Genomic DNA, 19,354 nt, shown 5'->3' on the forward strand with positions numbered 1-19,354 from the left:
TTTTTCAATTATTTGCCTGTTTAGTCTTTTACTTAATTTCATTTTAGAAGTTTGGCTCATTTTTGTTAATTTATGAAAGTTCTTCATATGCTATGGGTATTTTCTTTGTTTGCTTACAGTATCTCTTTAGCCTACAGTTGGTTTCCTGTTGTATATTTGATTTTTTTCAATATCAAGCTTATAATTTTTATATCTTACATATTCTTGTTTTCTGTTTCTATTTTGAGACTGACATAAGCTCAAGTGATCCTCCTTCCTTATCCTCCCATGCATCTGGAACTACAAATGGATACCATGATATCTGACTTGCTATGCCATTTAAGGAATCTTTACTTGCATGACAATTACAAAGATGCTCAAATTCTATATTTTGCAATGTATCTTTAATCTCACTAAAACCTACTAGTGTGAAGTAGAGATATGATTATTTTCCATTTGGATAACTGCTTGTTATAGCATTCCTGACATGACAACTCACTCTGTACTCTGTTTTCATACAGGAGTGCCGGCATGCATGGTCTGATTCTAGGTTCTGTTCTGTACTCTTGGTTATTGGTCTCTTTTGACACTGGACCTGGTACAGTCTCATTAAAGACTTTTCCCTGTGCCTCCTTCATGCACCCCTGATTCAGCACTCTCATTCTTCACACCCATGCCCAGAAGTGGGCATAATGTCTGTCAGATGTTGCAAATGTCACTAAAGGAAAAAGTAGTATTGGATGGGAACTTGGGTCTTAAATATAAGGTGCTAGATATTGCTAATGAATCATGGTAAGGAAGAATATTTAATATATTAGTTCTTACAGCCCATACTAATTATTAAAGAAGCCTTTTACAGCAGCTTATATATTACATCAGTGTTAGTTATGTGGAGGTTGAGTATAGGAAGAGCTAGCATTTTTCACTGTGGCCCACACATGGCAGGAGTCTGATAACGCATAGAATGAATTCTAGGTAAAAGTTCTAAGAATATTTTTGACAGTGAATATATATTTTATAGAAGACCCTTTTACAATTTTTAAGGAAATAATTATTTTATTCAACAATATGGCTAAAATACTTAATGTTTTGACAAAAGATATTATGTTCCTGTGGGTAGTTCAGTCACTACTTGAAAATCTGAATGTGACAGTTTTCGTCTGAGGAACATCTGGATTTGTTCCAGTTTTCAGCTATTACAAACAAATGTGTTGTAAACATCAGTATACAGGTTTTCATATTATCTTACATCTTCATCTCCATGAAATAAGTGCTTGTGACAGCAATTGATGAGTCAAATGTTTTTAAATGTAGGCCTGTGATAGATATGTTGATATTCTAAAGGAATTTGTGTGTATATTCATGAAGAATATTAATCTGTGTCTGGTTTTGGTATCAGAATAATACTAGTGTTATAAAATGAATTTGGAAGTATTCTTTCTCTTATAATTTCTGGACAATAATGTGTGAAAGTATAACTGAATATTTGGTAAGTGCCTGATTAAATAATCATGGCTTGGGAACAATATCCTTGTTACAAGTTGGGTTTTTTAGTTTGTTTTTGTTTTGTTGTTTTTCTGACTATGTAGTTCTGACTACTCTGGAAGTCACTATGTAAACCAGGATGGCCTCAAATTTATAGAGATCTACCCACCTCTGCCTCCTGAATATTGGGATTAAGGGTGAGCACTATCAGGTCTACCTTTAACAGGGATTTTCACTTCACCCATTTTATAGTGTTTTTCTCCACCCTGTGAAAGTCACACATATGTTGCCGATAGCATCCTGTGCATTTTCTGTACAGCAATGAGCCTTCAATATTTATGTTTTTCTTCTTCTTTCCATTTTCTTTGTTAGTCTAATGAGAGTTTTGTTGATTTTAGTTATATTTTCGAATAACTTGCTCTACTGATCCCCCCATTTTCAATTAGTTGGTGTCTGTTCCCCATTATTTCTACTTTTCTGCTTGATTTGGGTTTATTTTTCTTTCCTTCTAGTTTCTTGAGCTTAGATTGCTGCTGAAGACTTCCTTTTTTGTGCTGTAAACGTCCCTCTTAGTGCTGCTATAGCTACATTCTACACAGTTTGCATATTACATTTTGTCAAAGAAAAAACCAAAACAAGCAGAGTTAAGCCATCTAGAAAGATTATATCTAAGACTATTGCAATAAGATGTAGTGGCTGAGCTCAACTCTGGATACAAACAGAGACAGTTAGGGACTTAGAGCACAGGGGCAGGGTAAGGGTCAATGGATGGAAAATTACAAAGAATTTGGCTAGGTGTCTAGGTAGGAGGATCCAAGCTAAACTTAGTCACAAATCTTTTCTTTGTTGTTTGACAGGAAAAATATCTGTTTTTCTAAAAGTTTTCTGTCTTGTAAAGCTACAAGTAACAGTGGTCTTTTGTTGGATGTCTTTTTTGTTTGTTTTATTTGTTTGGTTTTGTCTGTGGATATTGGCTTCTTAAGGACCCAGTTTGAGACATGTTAGAGAAAAATTGTGGACCTCAGTTCTGTGTAATTCTATGGACTTTGTAGTCCCTGACCATTATGCTTTCTATCCAGCTTTCAAAGTCCTTTATATTTCCTGGACGCTTAGTGCCCAGGGTTTTAGTTGTACCTAATGATAAAAAGAAAGAATGTTTACGCCACTTTCCTGGAAACAGAAGCAGCTTTAACTGAACAAAATACTTCATAGCACAAAGATGGTTTTTAAATACTATCTGATATGTATTCGTTCCTGCCCTCTTTGCTATTGAGAGGCTGCCAGACATTGGGGCTGCGCCTCTGTCTCTCCACAGAGTGAGGAGATACAATTGAGAATAAAGGAGTCCTGCTCAGTTCTGGCTCTCAACGAGAGAGAGAGAGAGAGAGAGAGAGAGAGAGAGAGAGAGAGAGAGAGAGAGAGCACTAGGAAGAACATGATCCTCCAAAGGCCTAATAGTGTTTTACTCTGAATTTCTACATTGAATTTCAGAAGTTTTCCTGTAGTCAGCCTGCCATTTGTCAGTGTAACATAGGACACCCTGGACTCTGCAGCTCCCACTTGCTGGGAAGGGGTCCTAGCAGCTCCTTTGGATTTGGGAGAGGTTCTGAGAGGGAAGAGATGGTGGAGATCAGAGTTGAGCTGATATGGTGGCAGGGGGAAGGAGAACTCTGAAAAGGTCTTATAACCCTGCCTGTGTGGGTTAGAATCCAGTGAGGGGAAGAGCCAGAGGAGAGAATAGTGGTGCTATCTATGGGGCTCTGTTTTCAAACCCCTAAGCTTAGAGGAAGTAGTTTATAGCATCAAGGTAACACAGTGCATGTTTTATAAGATCTGTAGTTGTTCTGCACAGAATCCATTGGGAGCAATAAGCTCCTGGGTCATGTATGCCTCTAGTGTAGAAAACAAGGGTTTCTACATCTTCTCATTTCTGTCTGCACTCTGGAAAGGAGTTGTGACTGGTACAGTCCAAGACTGTCTCTAAAAGGAAAGCCCAGATGAGTTTCAGAACACAGTGGGGTCACCTTGGTTAAGTACAGGGCCACAATGGTGACAGGGATGTCAGGTACTTGTTGCAGTGAGCTCACAGACTACAGTCCTGTTGTGGACACTTTTTACTTATAGAAGCAGACAGGTCATGGAGTCCAGGCAGAAAACATTAAAGCTATCAAGATGAGGGTAGTCCCAAGCTGGTGGCATGGGACCTTCCTACTAGTGTTATGGAGTTATGAATTCTCCTACCACCTCACCACCTGAGGAAGAAGGAGCACAAGTAGAGATAGAATAAGGAGGTGGGGTGAACTTGAGTGTACGCTGTTCCCTAAAACCAGAACTTGAGTTTAAAGTGCTGCTGATCTATGTATTCATTTAGCTGAATCACCACAAAACTCAACTCAAGCTGGCTACACAGCGAAGGATATTTCTCAGCCTTCCTGTGTCAGATGTCTTAGAAAGTAACATCTTCAGGCAAAGTCTATAGGAAGGATCCCAGCAGAATCTTTGCCCATTCCTCATTGCCACTGCCTGCATGGTCCTAGCAAATCTTGGAAGCAGTTGCTCAGTTTTTCTCAAGTATAAAGGCAAAATGTCTCTGTGCAGCTTCTGCTAAAGTCTGAGGAGGAGTCTTTTGCAGTTATCCTCAACAAACAATTTTGCACCTTATTGATAGAGACTTCTTTTATTGTATGTGGTGTTTGTGTGTGTTTGCATGTGTAACCATATGCATGTGCATGTGCTCATGTATATTTGCATGTGGAAGCCCAGGGTCAATACCAAACATGTTTCTTCACTCTTCTACCTTATTCTTTGGGGCAATATCTTTCACTCCAACCGAGAGCTCACTAAAAGCTAGTTAGTGGGAGTAGTATGTTTGCTGTGGGGATCTCCTGCTTCAGCTTTCTGAGCCTGAAATTACAGACGAGCCACCATGCCTATCCAGAATTTGTGTGGGTTCTAATCATAGGAATTCTAGGAATTCAAATTCCAGTTGTCATGGTTGCATGGCAAGCCCTTCTAGCCACTGAGTCATCTCCCCAGCATGAAAATTTACTATTTGTGTGTGTATGTTGCATGTGTATATGTACATGTATGTGCACATGTCACAGCACATGTGTGGAGGTCAAAAGACAACTTTGTATAATCTATTTTCTTTTCCACCTTTATATGGGTTCTAGGAACCAAATTCAGGTCATTAGCTTTATATGGCAAGTACTTTAGCCACTGAGCCATCTGGCCAGCCCACCTAGTAGCTAAAATGTTTTTTAATTGTTTAAAAGAGTTTACTGGTAAGGATGTGGAACAATAGACATTCTCATTTATTGCTGGTGAGAATGAAAAATGCAGTCATTTCTGAAGTTTGGCAGTAAAGTGTAGTCTTTAATAATAACTATGTGTCAGTATTGGTTCACTAATTGAAACAACATTCACTTTACCTTCATCAGTTTTCCATAACTGTGTTAAAATACCTGAGGTAATCAATTTAAAGGAGGAAAGATAAAGTTTTTATTACATCTCTTTATAAGTGTATGTGTGAATGTGCCACAGCATACTTCTGTAGATCAGAGGACAATATTCTCTCCTCTTATCATGAAGTTCTAGGGAATGGAACTCTGGTTTTCAGGCAGACCTGGTAGCAAACACCTTTACTTACTGATCCAATGTATAAAGCCCAAATTCAATAGTTTGATTTAAAAAGTGCCATTTCATCCAGTTATCAAACTCCAAAGCTTATCAAATGTATCTGAAAATTTATATCTACATAAAATCTTACATGTATGATGGTAATTTTATTAATTATTGCTAAATCATGGAAGCAAACAAAAATTTCTTCAGTGGATTAGTAAACTATGTTACATCCATACAGAGAAATATTTTTCAATGATAAAAAGGAATAGACCATGAATTCATAAAAAGACATGAGTGAGGGACTGGATCTCCTCAGTACTTAAGAGAACTTACTATTCTTTTTTTTTTTTTTTTTTTTTGAGAACTTACTATTCTTGCAGAGGACTGAGATTCAGTTTCCAGCACCCACATAGTGACTCACAATTGTATATAATTATATGTGAATGGGAATCTGAAAATCTCTTCTGTAATCCCCTGGTAGATACGTGCAGGCAAGACACTCATAAACAAGGAATAAAATAAGAGCTCTTACAAATTAAAAGGAAAAAATGAATGAATCAGAATACAGGTACCTGAGAAATGGAGAGTTGAAGCCAACCTTGGCTATATAGTGAGTCACTGCCTGAGCAGAAAATACCTAAGCTTATGATGGGCCATGTTACTAGACTGATGATGCAATGTGGTGAGAACATGGTCTTTCTTCACAAGCCCTATTCCCAGAAGAATCATGAGATTAGCTGTGGGGACCCACCCTGGGTGTGGATAACACCTGTCATAATCTGGAGGCCTAAGCAGGATAAAAGAGGGGAAGGACTACAAACTAATGAGCACTGACAGCCCCTCCTGTCAGCTTCCTGCCTGACCATGCTGTAAGCTGTTCACTTTTACTACGCTCTTTCCAAGATGCCATAATGCAATGAACACTTTCAAATTCAAAGCCAAGATAAATCTTTTCCAAAGTAAGTTTTTAAAATCAGGTCTTGTGGTCATGGTGACACAGAAGTAACTAACCCAATGTGACTGCTTTTACTTTGGGGGATTTGTGGAGAGGTGACTTGGAAGGGGGAAATGTAAAAATCATTTGAAAATGTAAACAAATAAATGATTAATAAAAAATTTTATTCTAAAAAAAAAGTAACTTTCTAAAAGAGGCCTAGAATACTGTGTGGAGATTTGTGCCAGCAGCAAGAAGGTTCTGTAGACAGCCTGTGTCCTGACAGAACAATGTGAGGAGGACACCTCACTTCGATGATCTTCCCAAGAACATAATTCTGTGCCCTCCACCCTCCACCCCACCCCACTCCACCCCACCCCCTACCAAGACAAATCCCAACTTGTTGGGGTAGAGTTTCCTATCTAACTAGCACTCCTCAAAATTGTAAAGCATGATAAGAAACTGACAGCCAAGAGGACATTAAAGAGACATGATGACTAAGTATCATATAAAAGAGAGATTAGGTTTAAAAAATCATTGAGAATAAAGCACAGAGCTTAGAGGATGGAAATACAACCTGTTGGTTTAGCTGTGGTCAACTCTAAGATGCTCACGGCTGAACCTGGGTGGGGACATGTGATAGTTCTTCTATCTTTACAACTTTGGTCTAAAACAAAGAGGTTATTTTTCTTTAAAAGCCATTCCATATAATAGACAATCCCATGGATGTTTCTGGTATTCTTTATAAAAAACAAAACAAAACAAAAAACCAACTTGTTTTTATTTTAGAAGTTGATTTTTTGAGTTTTAATGGCTCTGCTCTATAGACATATTGGGGACACTTCATAGAAGCAATTCTGGATGAAATGCTTTTTCTTGTTCAGTGATTTTATATTTCTATAGAATCAGTTGGAGGGCACAGTATGGCACTCTTATGGTGGCTGTTCCTGCCCTGTCGGCTGTAAAGGCACTGATTACTGGCTGAAGTCCTCTGCTAAATGGATCCCAAACTCCCATTCATGCCTCAGCAAGTCCATAGTGGAGAAAATATCCATTGCAAGATATCGAAATATAGGGCACTATTTTATCTGTCTTAGTACTTGTTAATGATAGTGGAAGAAGAAAGAGTCCTTGAAAGTCTTGTCTTTCAAGGAAATAAAAAAGGTTCTTCTTAGGATGACAATCTTTCATAGGACCAAAGACAAGATGTATGTTTTAACTTTTCTTGAAATTGTTAGTGTGCTGTATAAATTAAATATTTGGTGAGTTTTCTTCCATTCTGTTAATTGATATACTGCAAAAAAAAATCCTTGATTATCAAAAATATTCTTTTATAATTCATTTAAGCACAATAAGCTTAAACTTACTACTTTCTCAGCACTAATAGAAAACCCATACATTTCCTTTATTTTGGTAAAACAACTCTGTCATTAAAACTACTATGCTGTGTTCTGTGGGAAATAATGTTTGGACCTGAACCCCTATTTGCTGGTGGCTCCTGACCACACAGTGCTTTCCAAGAGCTGCCAGATGTGTGCGGTAACTACAGTTTGGCTTGATGATGATCTGACTCTGATAGGTGGGGAGCACTGCTCTATTTTAGACAGATTATACAGTGAAATTACTCAGAATCAGTGAACTTTCTACATGCTATTTACTATGTTGGAAAAAATTTCCCCTTTCCTAGTTAGATATTTCAGTGTATGTACTGGTACATAGTCTGAATGAAATGTGGATTTGTCATTGCCTTTTTCTGTTCTGTACAACATAACTATATTTTAAAGCCTTTTATTCCATGAATACTATATATTAATTGTTTTGGATTTTGAAAACAATCTTATATTCCTAAGACAATTCTCTCTTGATCATGATATGTAACTCTTTTTCTGTGTTGCTGGGTTTGATTTGTAACAGATGTGTAGCTTGGTCTTTATGTAAGATCCCCTAACAATTGGAGTAGGGGCTGTTTCTGACTTGGATGTTGTCGCCTGCCTTTGGATCCCTTTCCCCTAGCTGGGGTGCCTTGTCTGGCCTCAGTGGGAGAGGAAGCACTTAGTTCTGATGCAACTTGATATGCCAGAGTGGGTTGGTACCTGGGGAGGGAAGGGAGAGGATGGGGCAAGTGGGGTGAGCGGGTGGGGCTGGGAGGAGAGGGAGGGGGGCTGTGATTAAGATGTAAAGTGAATAAATGAATGAAAAAAGGCATACTTTAAAATAAAAGAATAATGGACAGATTTCCTAGAAATCTACCTTTAGCACATTGCAATTTTTTACAATTAAGAAAGTTAGTAATTTGGGTTACTGGCAGGTCACTGTATGTATCACAGGTTCATGCAGGCCAGAGTCAAAGCAGTCCCCATACTTGCTGATTGTCATTTGTGGTGTCTCCACTGAAACATTCATTTAGGCAGTTATATTATATGATAATATACTTTTGCATGGTGTGTTGGCATTATAAATTTAATAAAATAGTTAATAAATACTATATATTTTAAATACCACATATGGCACAGATTAAGAGTACATATTTCAACTAAAACTATTATTTTTATTATAGAATATTCAGGGTATCTCCAAGCACCCAATTCAGATTTCTAAGCCTCAGAATTTTAAAGGTAACGCATTACTTCCTATCTTGTTAAAATCTCCAGAGCTTTTTTAAAACCTAGAAGTGTTTACAGTTACTTTCTTATAACTGTTATTCTTTTCTGGAGTTCTCCTCTGTGTTTGCATGACCAATATTTAAACCTACATTGAAAAAATAAAAAGCAGTTGAAGTGATATAGTACCTCCCTCTTAGCAGTTTATACATTAAAATAGATGGTAATTATACCAGGGAAATATCTCCCTTCCCATCATCCCTCCCCCACCAACTTCCCAATAAAGAACAAACAAATACACACACAGTAACACTGACTTTTAATAAAATCTAAAGTTTTCTGGAGATGTTTATAATATAGCAGCACATGAAAATTCTTTCTTTTGAGCTATCCCACTTGTAATGCTGATGGTCGCATTCCTTAAAAAGAAAATTCCCGTCTAGTAAAGGGTGCTACGAGGTCCACTCCCAATAAGCTGTGACTAGGTCAGTATTGTTGCTTTGCTGTGGCATTGACCCAGGAGTCACAGTAATACCACCAAAACTAAGAGCACTCCTTTTTAAATACACCTTAAGCACTGCCTTTTGTGGTGTCTCCAGTAGGAACAACATAGCTACATGGCTCTGCATAGATCTTCCAGTCAGTGGGGCTTAGTCTCCAGTGCTTTGCTAGAGGGATTTTGGGTGTTGGTGTCTGACTTTTCACTTTCTTTATCATAATTGTAGACAGAGCAGAGAATTTTGATAATAGAAAAATTTGTTATCTTCAAGTGGTATTTATTTTTAATTGAATTACTATAAAGTAAAAAATAAAAAAAATTAGACTTATTTATGGATGATATTGAAGTATCTCTGCATGAAAAATTATTACAAATCAGCTGATAGTGAAACTCACCACATGCTCTTGAAATGACAATTGCAGCTAAAGAAGAGGAGACTATCACCATCTCTCCAAGAACCCTGTTCGTGTCCTCTAAAGACCATACCTTCCTGGCAGCAGGTACATGCATAGGATGGTAGAGGGATGCCACTGTCTTGTAGCTTGCTTTTTCATGCAGTTCAAATATTTACCAACTAAATAATGCAAAGATACATATAGAACTCATTCATGCAAATAAATCCTGAGGCAAACACTTATTATTATGAAACAAATATTTCTTATGCAGTTTATGTAATAACATGTCTTTGGCTTCAGAGTCCCCTCATTTTACTGTATTTCAATCCCAGATAATTCCTGCATAATTCCTCATGCAGCCTGCTTCCTCCTGCTTTGTCCCACCCAAGTCCTTCCCTTTGCCGACTCAAGCAGCCCCGCTCTAGCCACTGTGATCCTGGACTTCAAGCCCCTACAGCCTTCTAGTTTTCCTCTTCTGCCTTTGTTCATTGTAAATTTCTTAAGGTCTAGGAGCAAGGGATCTGGCTACCCCACCAAGACACCTGCTTTCCACATACACGCTATTCTCTCCCAAACTATACCTTGATCCATTATTTCCATTTCTCTCCTTCTGACATACCAAATGATTTACTCATAATGTCTGCTAGAATGTAAATTCCATGGAGGAAGGGTTCTGTGTCTATATTGTTCACTAACATATCACAAGGGGATCTTGGCATACAGGAGTCCCCTCATAAAGTTGTGATAAATGTAGAGAATGAACACTGCCCATTCTGGAGGCTTTGTTGACCTTGTAAGCGGAAGAGCAGGTCTTTGGAATTGCTGGCATAAAAAAAGAGCCTAAGACTAAGGGAGTCTGGCAGATAGAGGTGTGATGACTCTGAGCCCCACCGAGAGGCAGACTGAGTGGCTGAGGGTGAGTCAATGATGGGGGACCATTAACTGACCCAGAACTCTGTCTCACAGACTTTTCACAGATTGAATTGCGCATTCTTGCACATTTATCTGGGGATCCAGAGCTTTTGAAGTTATTCCAGGAATCTGAAAGAGATGATGTATTTTCTACCCTGACTTCACAGTGGTAAGATAACAAAACAAGGCACAATAGTATCAGATTTTCAGAAATGCTAACATGATTTTAAGTTATTCCAAAGCTATTTTCATAAGAAAAAAGTTAATTATTTTCTGTAATTGTTAATCATTTTGAAAACAAGAGTAGATGACTGGGATGCTGAAAGTCTCCTAAGTATGAAGAACTGATGACTTGTCCCACTACAAACAAGGACAGGGGGGATGAAGAGTAGGAAATCTCAGGAGAAGGAGCTCTGGTATTGTATGTGATCTGTGGGCCTCCGATTAGAAGGCCTTTGTCCTTTCTGTGCCTACCCAACTCATGCCATTCAGAGAGCAGGAACATATATGGACCTCAGGTGGCATCCCCCAACTCTGTGGTTTACTCTGGGAATTCTAGCAGCCAATGATTTGAGGTTTTGTTGAGGTGTGCCTCTCTGCCATGGGGAGTCTACCTTCTTTTCTAAATCACCATTATTGGGCACTAACTTTTCTTCCTCCCAGTGAAAGACAAGCCAGCTGCCTGCTAGAGAGGTGAAAAGAGCAGGTACAGGATTCTAATCTCATGTCCCCTGATCTGGAGTAACAGGGCCCTCCATGGAAGCCACTGCAGTCATCTGCCATACCGCACTTTCTAGTTAAAGGGAGGCTCTGCTCTGGTATGGAAAAGTTAGAGGCTATAACTGGCTTGGTTCATGAGGGTGCTCACCTAAACAGATATGCCACTGCTACCAGAATCAGGACTCTGCTGTAAGGATGAAGGAGCAGGTTGCTGCTGGTAGAAAGTCCCTGCCTCAACTGTCACTGCCCCTTCACAAGTGAATCTCACCTTGAGTCTCTTCCATCAGACTGTCTGTCCCCTGTGACTTCCTCCTTTTTCCTCACTTTCATCTCACCTCCTGAACACTCTTTGCATCCGGAGCCTTACAGAATGAGTGATCCAGGCCCTGCCCTGGCCTCTCAAGTATTTATTTCTGTTGTTGTGAGTCTTCCCTGGAACATGCGACCATTATGGGGATAGGGCTGCATACTTCCAGATTGGGCATCAGCTGCTGTGGCTCACTTACTGTTTTCCAGTTAGTCCCCAACACAGTGGTGTCCACTCCACTCAAGGCTCTCTTACTGTGTACTCAGGAAGGCTGTTCCCCAACTTCATCCAAGCATGCCCTACACTCATGACTTTTAGAGCCCTTTTTGACACACCAACTTGACTTTTCTTAGGTTAGTTGCTCCTTGTCAGGTACATATATGGACAGCAGCTCTGTTCCCTACTGCACCCAACTAAGCTCTGGAGCTTGCAAAGCATCTGTTGAATAAGTGGAAAGTGCAGAGTCTAGGCTGCGCTGTGCCTTCACCAGAACACCAGCACCACAGGCTCTTATTTGAGTAATAAAAGTCAGGAAATATTCTATGTAAAAGAGCTAGAGTTGGGGGTGATAATAAACTACTGTTTGCTAAGCTGGTCTTAAGAGCAAGTAACCATGGAAATTGTGTTTGATTGGGGCAGCAGGAAAATAGGCAGATCCAAAGAATGAACAGTATGGTTTGAGTAAGAATGGACTCCCATAGTCTCATATATTTGAAGGTTTAGTCTTTTAGAAGGAATTGGAGGTGTGGCCTTGTTGGAAGGAGTGTGTTACTGGGAGTAGACTTTGAGGTTTCAAAAGCCCTTTCTAGGCCCAATCTCTCTTTCTGCCTGCCAATCAGGATGTAGCTATCAACTACTTTTCCAGTACCATGCCTGTCATGCCTGTGGCCATGCTCCCTGCTATGATGACAGTGGACTCAACCTTTGAAACTATAAGCAAGTTATCAATTAAATGCTTTCTTTTATAAGGGCTGCTGTGGTCATGGTATCTTTTCCCAGCAACAAAGCAGTGACTAGGACAAACAGAATCCTTACAAAGTACAACAAGAGGGAGTCTGGCTGGAAGTGAGGATGTGATCAGGAGCTACATGTGGCTTATAAACATCAGCTCAGAGTCTGGCTACTATCTTCCAGCAACTGTCTTTCTTTCTGACCCCATTCTCTGCCCTCCTTCTTAGCTGTACCCTGCTTCTGCAATGCTGCCCTTTAATACAAGTGACTTCTAACTTGGCCAAGGCCCCCTCTCAGATACTGCCTTCCTGAATCTACCAGATGCGTATTTGATCCTCACTGTCATGCTCCCATGCTCAGCTGTATAGCACCTCCACCTGATGTTTGACTTTCATCTGCTACTGGGATGAAGTCTTTCAGAAGACCATTCTGTTAGGCTCCTGTCTGCAAGCATAGCAGAGTATTATTAATAGTATAAGGAGTTGGCTTTCTCCCATGGGAGGATCTCAAGTTGAATCAGTCATTGGTTGGCCATTCCCTCAATCTCTGTTTCATTTTTATCCCTGCACATCTTATAGGCAGGAAAAATGTTGGGTCAGGGGTTTTGTGAGTGGGTTGGTGTCCCTCTCCCTCTACTGGAAGCCTCATGTGGCTATAGGAAGTGGTCACTTTGGTCTCTAAATAACCCACTACTCGGAGTCTCAGCTATGGTCACCCCCATATCTCCATCTAGTTCCAGAGATGCTCTCCCACTAATTCCTCCCCCTCTCAGTCCACTCCCAGCAGCCCTCCCTACATCTGATCCCTACCTCTTCTCCCCCAACTCCCTTTCCCACCCAGTTTCCTCCCTCCGTCAACCTCCAATGTCTATGTTTTATTTCCCCTTCTGAGTGAGATTCAAGCATCCTCCCCTAGCCTTCCTTGTTACTTAGTTTCTTTGAATCTGTAGATTGTAGCATGGTTATCGAGTACTTTATGGCTAAGATCCAGTTATAAGTGACTACATACCATGTGTGTATTTCTGGGTCTGGGTTACTTCACCCAGGCTGATATTTTCTAGTTCCATCCATTTGCTTGCAAATTTTGTGATGTCCTTGTTTTTAATAGCTGAGTAGTATTCCATTGTGCAAATGTGCCACATTTTCTTTATCCATTCTACAGATGAGGGACATCTAGATTGTTTCCAGTGTCTGGCTATTACAAATAAAGCTGCTATGAACATAGTTAAGCAGATGTCCTAGTGGTATGGCGCAGCATCTTTTGGGTTTATGTCCAGGAGTGGTATAGGTGGGTCTTGAGGTAAACTATTTCTAGTTTTCTGAGAAACCACCAAGTTGATTTTTAATGTGGTTGTGCAAGTTTGTCCTCCCACTAGCAATGGAGGAATGTTCACCTTGCTCCATATCCTTATCAGCATATGCTGTCACTCAAGTGTGAAATCTTAATCATGACAGGTATAAGATGGAATCTCAGAGTCATTTTGATTTGCATTTCCCTAATGACTAAGGATGGTGAACATCTCTTTAAGTGGTTCTTGGCCATTAGAAATTCCTCCATTGAGAGTTCTTTGTTTAGATCTTTACCCCATTTTTAATTGGGATATTTGGTTTGTTGATGTCTAATTTCTAGAGTCTTTTATATGTTTTGGATATTAGCCCTCTATTGGATGTATGGTTGATGAAGACCTTTTCCCATTCTGTTGGCTGCCAGTTTGTCCTTTTGATGGTGTCCTTTGCCTTATATAAGTTTTTCCATTTTATGATGTCCCATTTATTAATTGTTGATCTTAGTGCCTAAATTATATGTTTAGGAAGTTTTCTGTTCAGGAAGTTTTTTCCTATGCCAATGAGTTCAAGGTTAGTCCCCAGTTTCTTTTCTAATAGGTTCAGTGTATCTGGTTTCATATTGAGGTATTTGATCCACATGGACTTGAGTTTTGTACAGGGTGATATATATATATATATGGATCTATTTTCATTCTTCTACATGCAGACATCCAGTTAGACTATAGTAATTTTGGCTTCTTTGTCAAAAATCAAGTGTCCATAGGTGTCTGGGTTTATTTCTGGGTCTTTTATTCTATTTCATCAATTAACCTGTTTGTCACTGTACCAGTACCCTATGGTTTTAATCACTATTGCTCTGTAGTACAGCTTGAAATCAGGATGGATTCTTTTATCCACATGATTGTTGTAGGTATCCTGGGGTTTTCATTTTTCCATGTGAAGCTAAGAATTGCTCTTTCAAGGTCTGTAAAGAATTGTGTTGGAATTTTGATGGGAATTGCCTTGAATCTGTAGATTGCTCTTGGTAAGATGGCCATTTTTATTATGTTAATTCTACTGATCTATGAGAATGGGAGCTCTTTCCATCTTCTGATATCTTCTTTAATTTCTCTCTTTAGGGACTTGAAGGTCTTATCATACAGATCTTTTACTTGCTTGGTTAGAGTTAAACACCAATATGTATTATTTGTGGATATTATTAAGGGTGTTGTTTCCTTAATTTCTTTCTCAGCTTGATTATCATTTGTATAAAGGAGGGATACTAATTTTTTTGAGTTAATTCTGTATCTAGCCACTTTGCTGAATGTATTTATCAGCTGCTGGAGTTCTCTTGTCGAATTTTTGGGGTCACATATGTACACTGTCATATCATCTGCAAATAGCAATACTTTTGATTTCTTTGTTTCCAATTTGTATTCCCTTGATCTCCTTTAGTTGTCTTATTGCTTTAGCTAGAATTTCAAGAACTGTGTTAAAAAGAGATAGAGAGTCAACAGCCTTGCCTTGTCCATGATTTTAGTGGAATTGCTTTAAGCCTCTCTCCATTTAATTAGATGTTGGCTATTGGCTTGCTGTATATTGCCTTTATTGTTTTTAGGTATGCACATTGTATCCCTGATCTCTCCAAGACTTTTAACCTAAAGTAGTGCTGGATTTTGTCAAAAAGCTTTTTCAGCATGTAAAGAAATGATCATGTGATTCTTTTTGTTTGTAAATATGATTGATTCATTGGTGAGTTTTCATATGGTGAGCCATCCCTGTATTCTTGGGATGAAGCCTACTTGATCATGGTGGATGATGTTTTATTGAGTATTTTTGCATCAATATTTTTAAGGGAAATTGGTCTGAAATTCTCCTTTTTGATAGACTTTGTATGGTTATGTGGCCTCATAGAATGAGTTTGGCACTGTTTCTTCTGTTTGTATTTTGTGAAATAGTTTGAGGAATATTAGTATTAGCTCTTCTTTGAAAGACTGGTGGAATTCTGTGCTAAAACCATCTGGCCCTGGACTTTTTTTGGTTGGGAGACTTTTAATGACTACTTCTATTTCCTTAGGATTTGTAGGACTGTTTAAATTACTTACCTGATCTTGATTTAAATTTGGTGTATCTATAAAAATTATGCATTTCATTTAGATTTTCCAATTTTGTGGAGTACAGGTGTTTACTTAATTTTGGTTGAAAGTCTATTTTATTAGATGTTACAATGGCTATTCCAGCTTGCTGCTTGGATCCATTTGCTTGGAAAATCCTTTCAAGCCCTTTACTCTGAGATAATATCTGCCTTTGTTGTTGAGGTGTAATTCTAGTACTGCACCAGAATGATGGATCCTGTTTTCGAATCCATTCTGTTAGCTTGTATCTTTTTATGGGGAATTTGAGTCTTTTGATTTTTTTTATTTTCTAAATTATTTGTTTACATTCCAAATGCTTTCCCCTTTCCCAGTTTCCCCCCTTCCCATATGTCCCATAGGCCCTCTTCTCTCCACCTATTCTCCAGTCACCCTCCTCCCTTTTCTCTGTCCTGGTACTCCCCTGCAATGCTGGATCAAGCCTATCCAGGATCGGGCCCTCTCCTTACTTCTTCATGGGAGTCATTTGAACTGTGTCTTGGGTATTCAGGGCTTCTGGGCTAATTAATATCCACTTATCAGTGAATGTGTTCCATGTGTATTCTTTTGTGATTGGGTTACCTCACTTAGGATGATATTTTCCAGTTCCAACCATTTGCTTAAAATTTTCATGAATTCATTGTTTTTAATTGCTGAGTAGTATTCCATTGTGTAAATATACCACATTTTCTGTATCCTTTCCTCCATTGAGGGACATCTGGGTTCTTTCCAACTTCTGGCTATTATAAATAAGGCTGCAATGAACATAGTGGAGCATGTGTCCTTATTGGATGTAGGGGAATTCTCTGGGTATATGCCCAGGAGTGGTATAGCCTGGTCCTCCGGAAGTGTCATGCCCAGTTTTCTGAGGAATTGCCAGTCTGATTTCCAGAGTGGTTGTACCATCTTACACTCCCACCAGCAGTGGAGCAGTGTTTCTCTTTCCCCACATCCCTGCCAACACCTGCTGTCTCCTGAGTTTTTAACCTTAGCAATTCTGACTGGTGTGAGGTGAAATCTCAGGGTTGTTTTGATTTGCATTTCCCTAATGACTAATGATGTTGAACATTTCTTCTCGGCCGTCCGAATTTCTTCAGGTGAAAATTCTTTGTTTAGCTCTGTACCCCATTTTAATAGGGTTATTTGGTTCCTTGGGGTCCAACTTCTTGAGTTCTCTGTATATATTGGATATTAGCCCTCTATCAGATGTAGGGTTGGTGAATATCCTTTCCCAATTTTTGGTTGCCATTTTGTCCTTTTGACAGTGTCCTTTGCATTACAGAAACTTTGTAATTTTATGAGGTCCCATTTGTCAATTCTTGATCCTAGAGCATAAGCTATTGGTGTTCTATTCAGGAACTTTCCTCCTGTGCCCATGTCCTCAAGGGTCTTACCCAGTTTCTTTTCTGTTAGTTTCAGTGTGTCTGGTTTTATGTGGAGGTCCTTGATCCACTTGGAGTTGAGCTTAGTACAAGGAGATAAGAATGGATCAATTCACATTCTTCTGCATGCTGACTTCCAGTTGGACCAGCACCATTTGTTGAAAAGGCTATCTTTTTTCCACTGGATGTTTTAAGCTCCTTTGTCAAAGATCGAGTGGTCATAGGTGTGTGGATGTATTTCTGGGTCTTCAATTCTATTCCATTGGTCCACTTGCCTGTCACTATGCCAATACCACGCAGTTTTTAACACTGTTGCTCTATAGTATTGCTTGAGGTCTGGGATATTGATTCCTCCAGAAGTTCTTTTACTGTTTAGAATAGTTTTAGCTATCCTGGGTTTTTTGTTATTCCAAATGAATTTGAGAATTGCTTTTTCTAACTCTATGAAGAACTGAGTTGGGATTTTGATGGGGATTACATTGAATCTATATATTGCTTTTGGCAAGATGACCATTTTAACTATGTTAATCCTGCCAATCCAAGAGCATGGAAGATTTTTCCATTTTCTGAGGTCTTCTTTGATTTCCTTCTTCAGAGACCTGAAGTTCTTCTCATACAGACCTTTTTATTTGATTGGTTAGAGTCACACCAAGATACTGTATTTCTTTAAGTGATTTTTGCATTTCCTCCTTATTGGCTTCTATCTTTTGACCCATATTCTCTTGCATTTCTTTCAATGACTTTTTGTGTTTCCCTTGTAAGGGCTTCTAACTTTTGATCAGTTTTCTCCTGAATTTCTTTAAGAGATTTATTTATGCCCTTCATGTGTTCCTTTAACAGCATCCCGACCAGTGATTTTACATCCAAATCTTGTTTTTCCGGTGTCTTGGGGTATCCCAGACTTGCTAATGTTGGAGAGTGGGATTCAGATGGTGCCATATTGCCTTGATTTCTGTTGGTAAGATTCCTACGTTTGCGTTTTGCCATCTGGTTATCTCTGGTGTTAGTATATCTTGTTGTCACTGGCTGGTGCTTGAACCTCCTGTTAAGGCTATTTCCACACAGATGGATGACTGGGTTTCCCCTAGCACAGATTGCTGTTTTGCTGCCCTCGTCTTCGATGCTGTTGGAGCCCTGGTGTGTTCTGCCCCAAGCAATGTTATACTTGGGTTGTCTCTGTGGACCAAACCTGGTGCTGCCTCTCTGCTCTGTCAGGGCGCGAAGATTGTGTCGGGAATCCTACAGGGCACAGGACCCATGCCTGGCCAGCTCAAAGATGATCCGCTGCTTAGCCCAGGACCTGGGTGCAGGTGGCAGGCCGCAGCTCGGTACCTGGGGTCTTATTCCCGGGATATCTCGGTACCTGGGGTCTCCTGTCCCGTCAGCCTGAGCACAAAGATGGTGGCTGCCAACTTCCTGCAGGACACAGGACTCACACCTGGCTGGCTCACAGATGAACCGGGCACAGGAGGTGGCCCAAAAAGACTTTAATGATCAATGATTGTTAATTCCTGTTATTTTCATGTTGTTGTTGGTAGTGTGTGTGTGTGTGTGTGTGTGTGTGTGTCCCATCCTTTAGTTTGCTGGTGGTAATCTTTTCCCTGTGTTTTCTTTAATATAATTAACTTCCTTAGGCTGGAATTTTCCTTCTACTATCTTCTGTAGGATGGGATTTGTCAATAGATACTGTTTAAATTTGCATAAATAAATACTGTTTTGTCATGGAATATCTTGTTTTTTCCAATGGTGATTGAAAGTTTGCTGGGTATAGTAGTCTGGGATGACATCTGTGGTCTCTTATGCAAGACAACTTCCCCGGTAGTTCTGGCTTTTAGAGTCTTTGTTGAGAAGTTGGGTGAAATTCTGATAAGTCTTTATATTACTTGGCCTTTCCCCTTGCAGTTTTTAATGTTTTTTTCTTTGTCTATACATTTAGTATTTTGATTTTCATATGATGGGAAGATTTTCTTTATGGTGCAATCTATTTGGTGTTCTGTAAGCTTCTTGTATGATTATAGGCATCTCTTTCTTTAGGTTGGAGAAGTTTTCTTCTATGATTTTGTTAAATATCTTCTGGGCCTTTGAGCCAGGAGTCTTCTTCTTCTATTCCTATTATCCTTAGGTTTGGTCTTTTCATAGTGTCCCAGATTTCTCAGATGTTTTGTGTCA

At 39.3% G+C, this 19,354-nt stretch overlaps 1 protein-coding gene across 1 annotated transcript in view; it reads left to right on the forward strand.

The window, feature by feature from the left end:
- The window catches only part of Poln (DNA polymerase nu), a 164,040-nt gene that overhangs the window by 87,155 nt on the left and 57,531 nt on the right, over positions 1 to 19,354 (forward strand). The window contains exons 17-19 of the mRNA XM_052199313.1: positions 8,580 to 8,637; positions 9,544 to 9,621; positions 10,483 to 10,597. Of these exons, the coding sequence (XP_052055273.1) occupies positions 8,580 to 8,637; positions 9,544 to 9,621; positions 10,483 to 10,597 (251 nt within the window). The remainder of the gene's footprint in view (positions 1 to 8,579; positions 8,638 to 9,543; positions 9,622 to 10,482; positions 10,598 to 19,354) is intronic.

Source organism: Apodemus sylvaticus, chromosome 11 (assembly GCF_947179515.1).
Source record: "Apodemus sylvaticus chromosome 11, mApoSyl1.1, whole genome shotgun sequence".
In the NCBI taxonomy this organism is placed as follows: Eukaryota; Metazoa; Chordata; class Mammalia; order Rodentia; family Muridae; genus Apodemus; species Apodemus sylvaticus.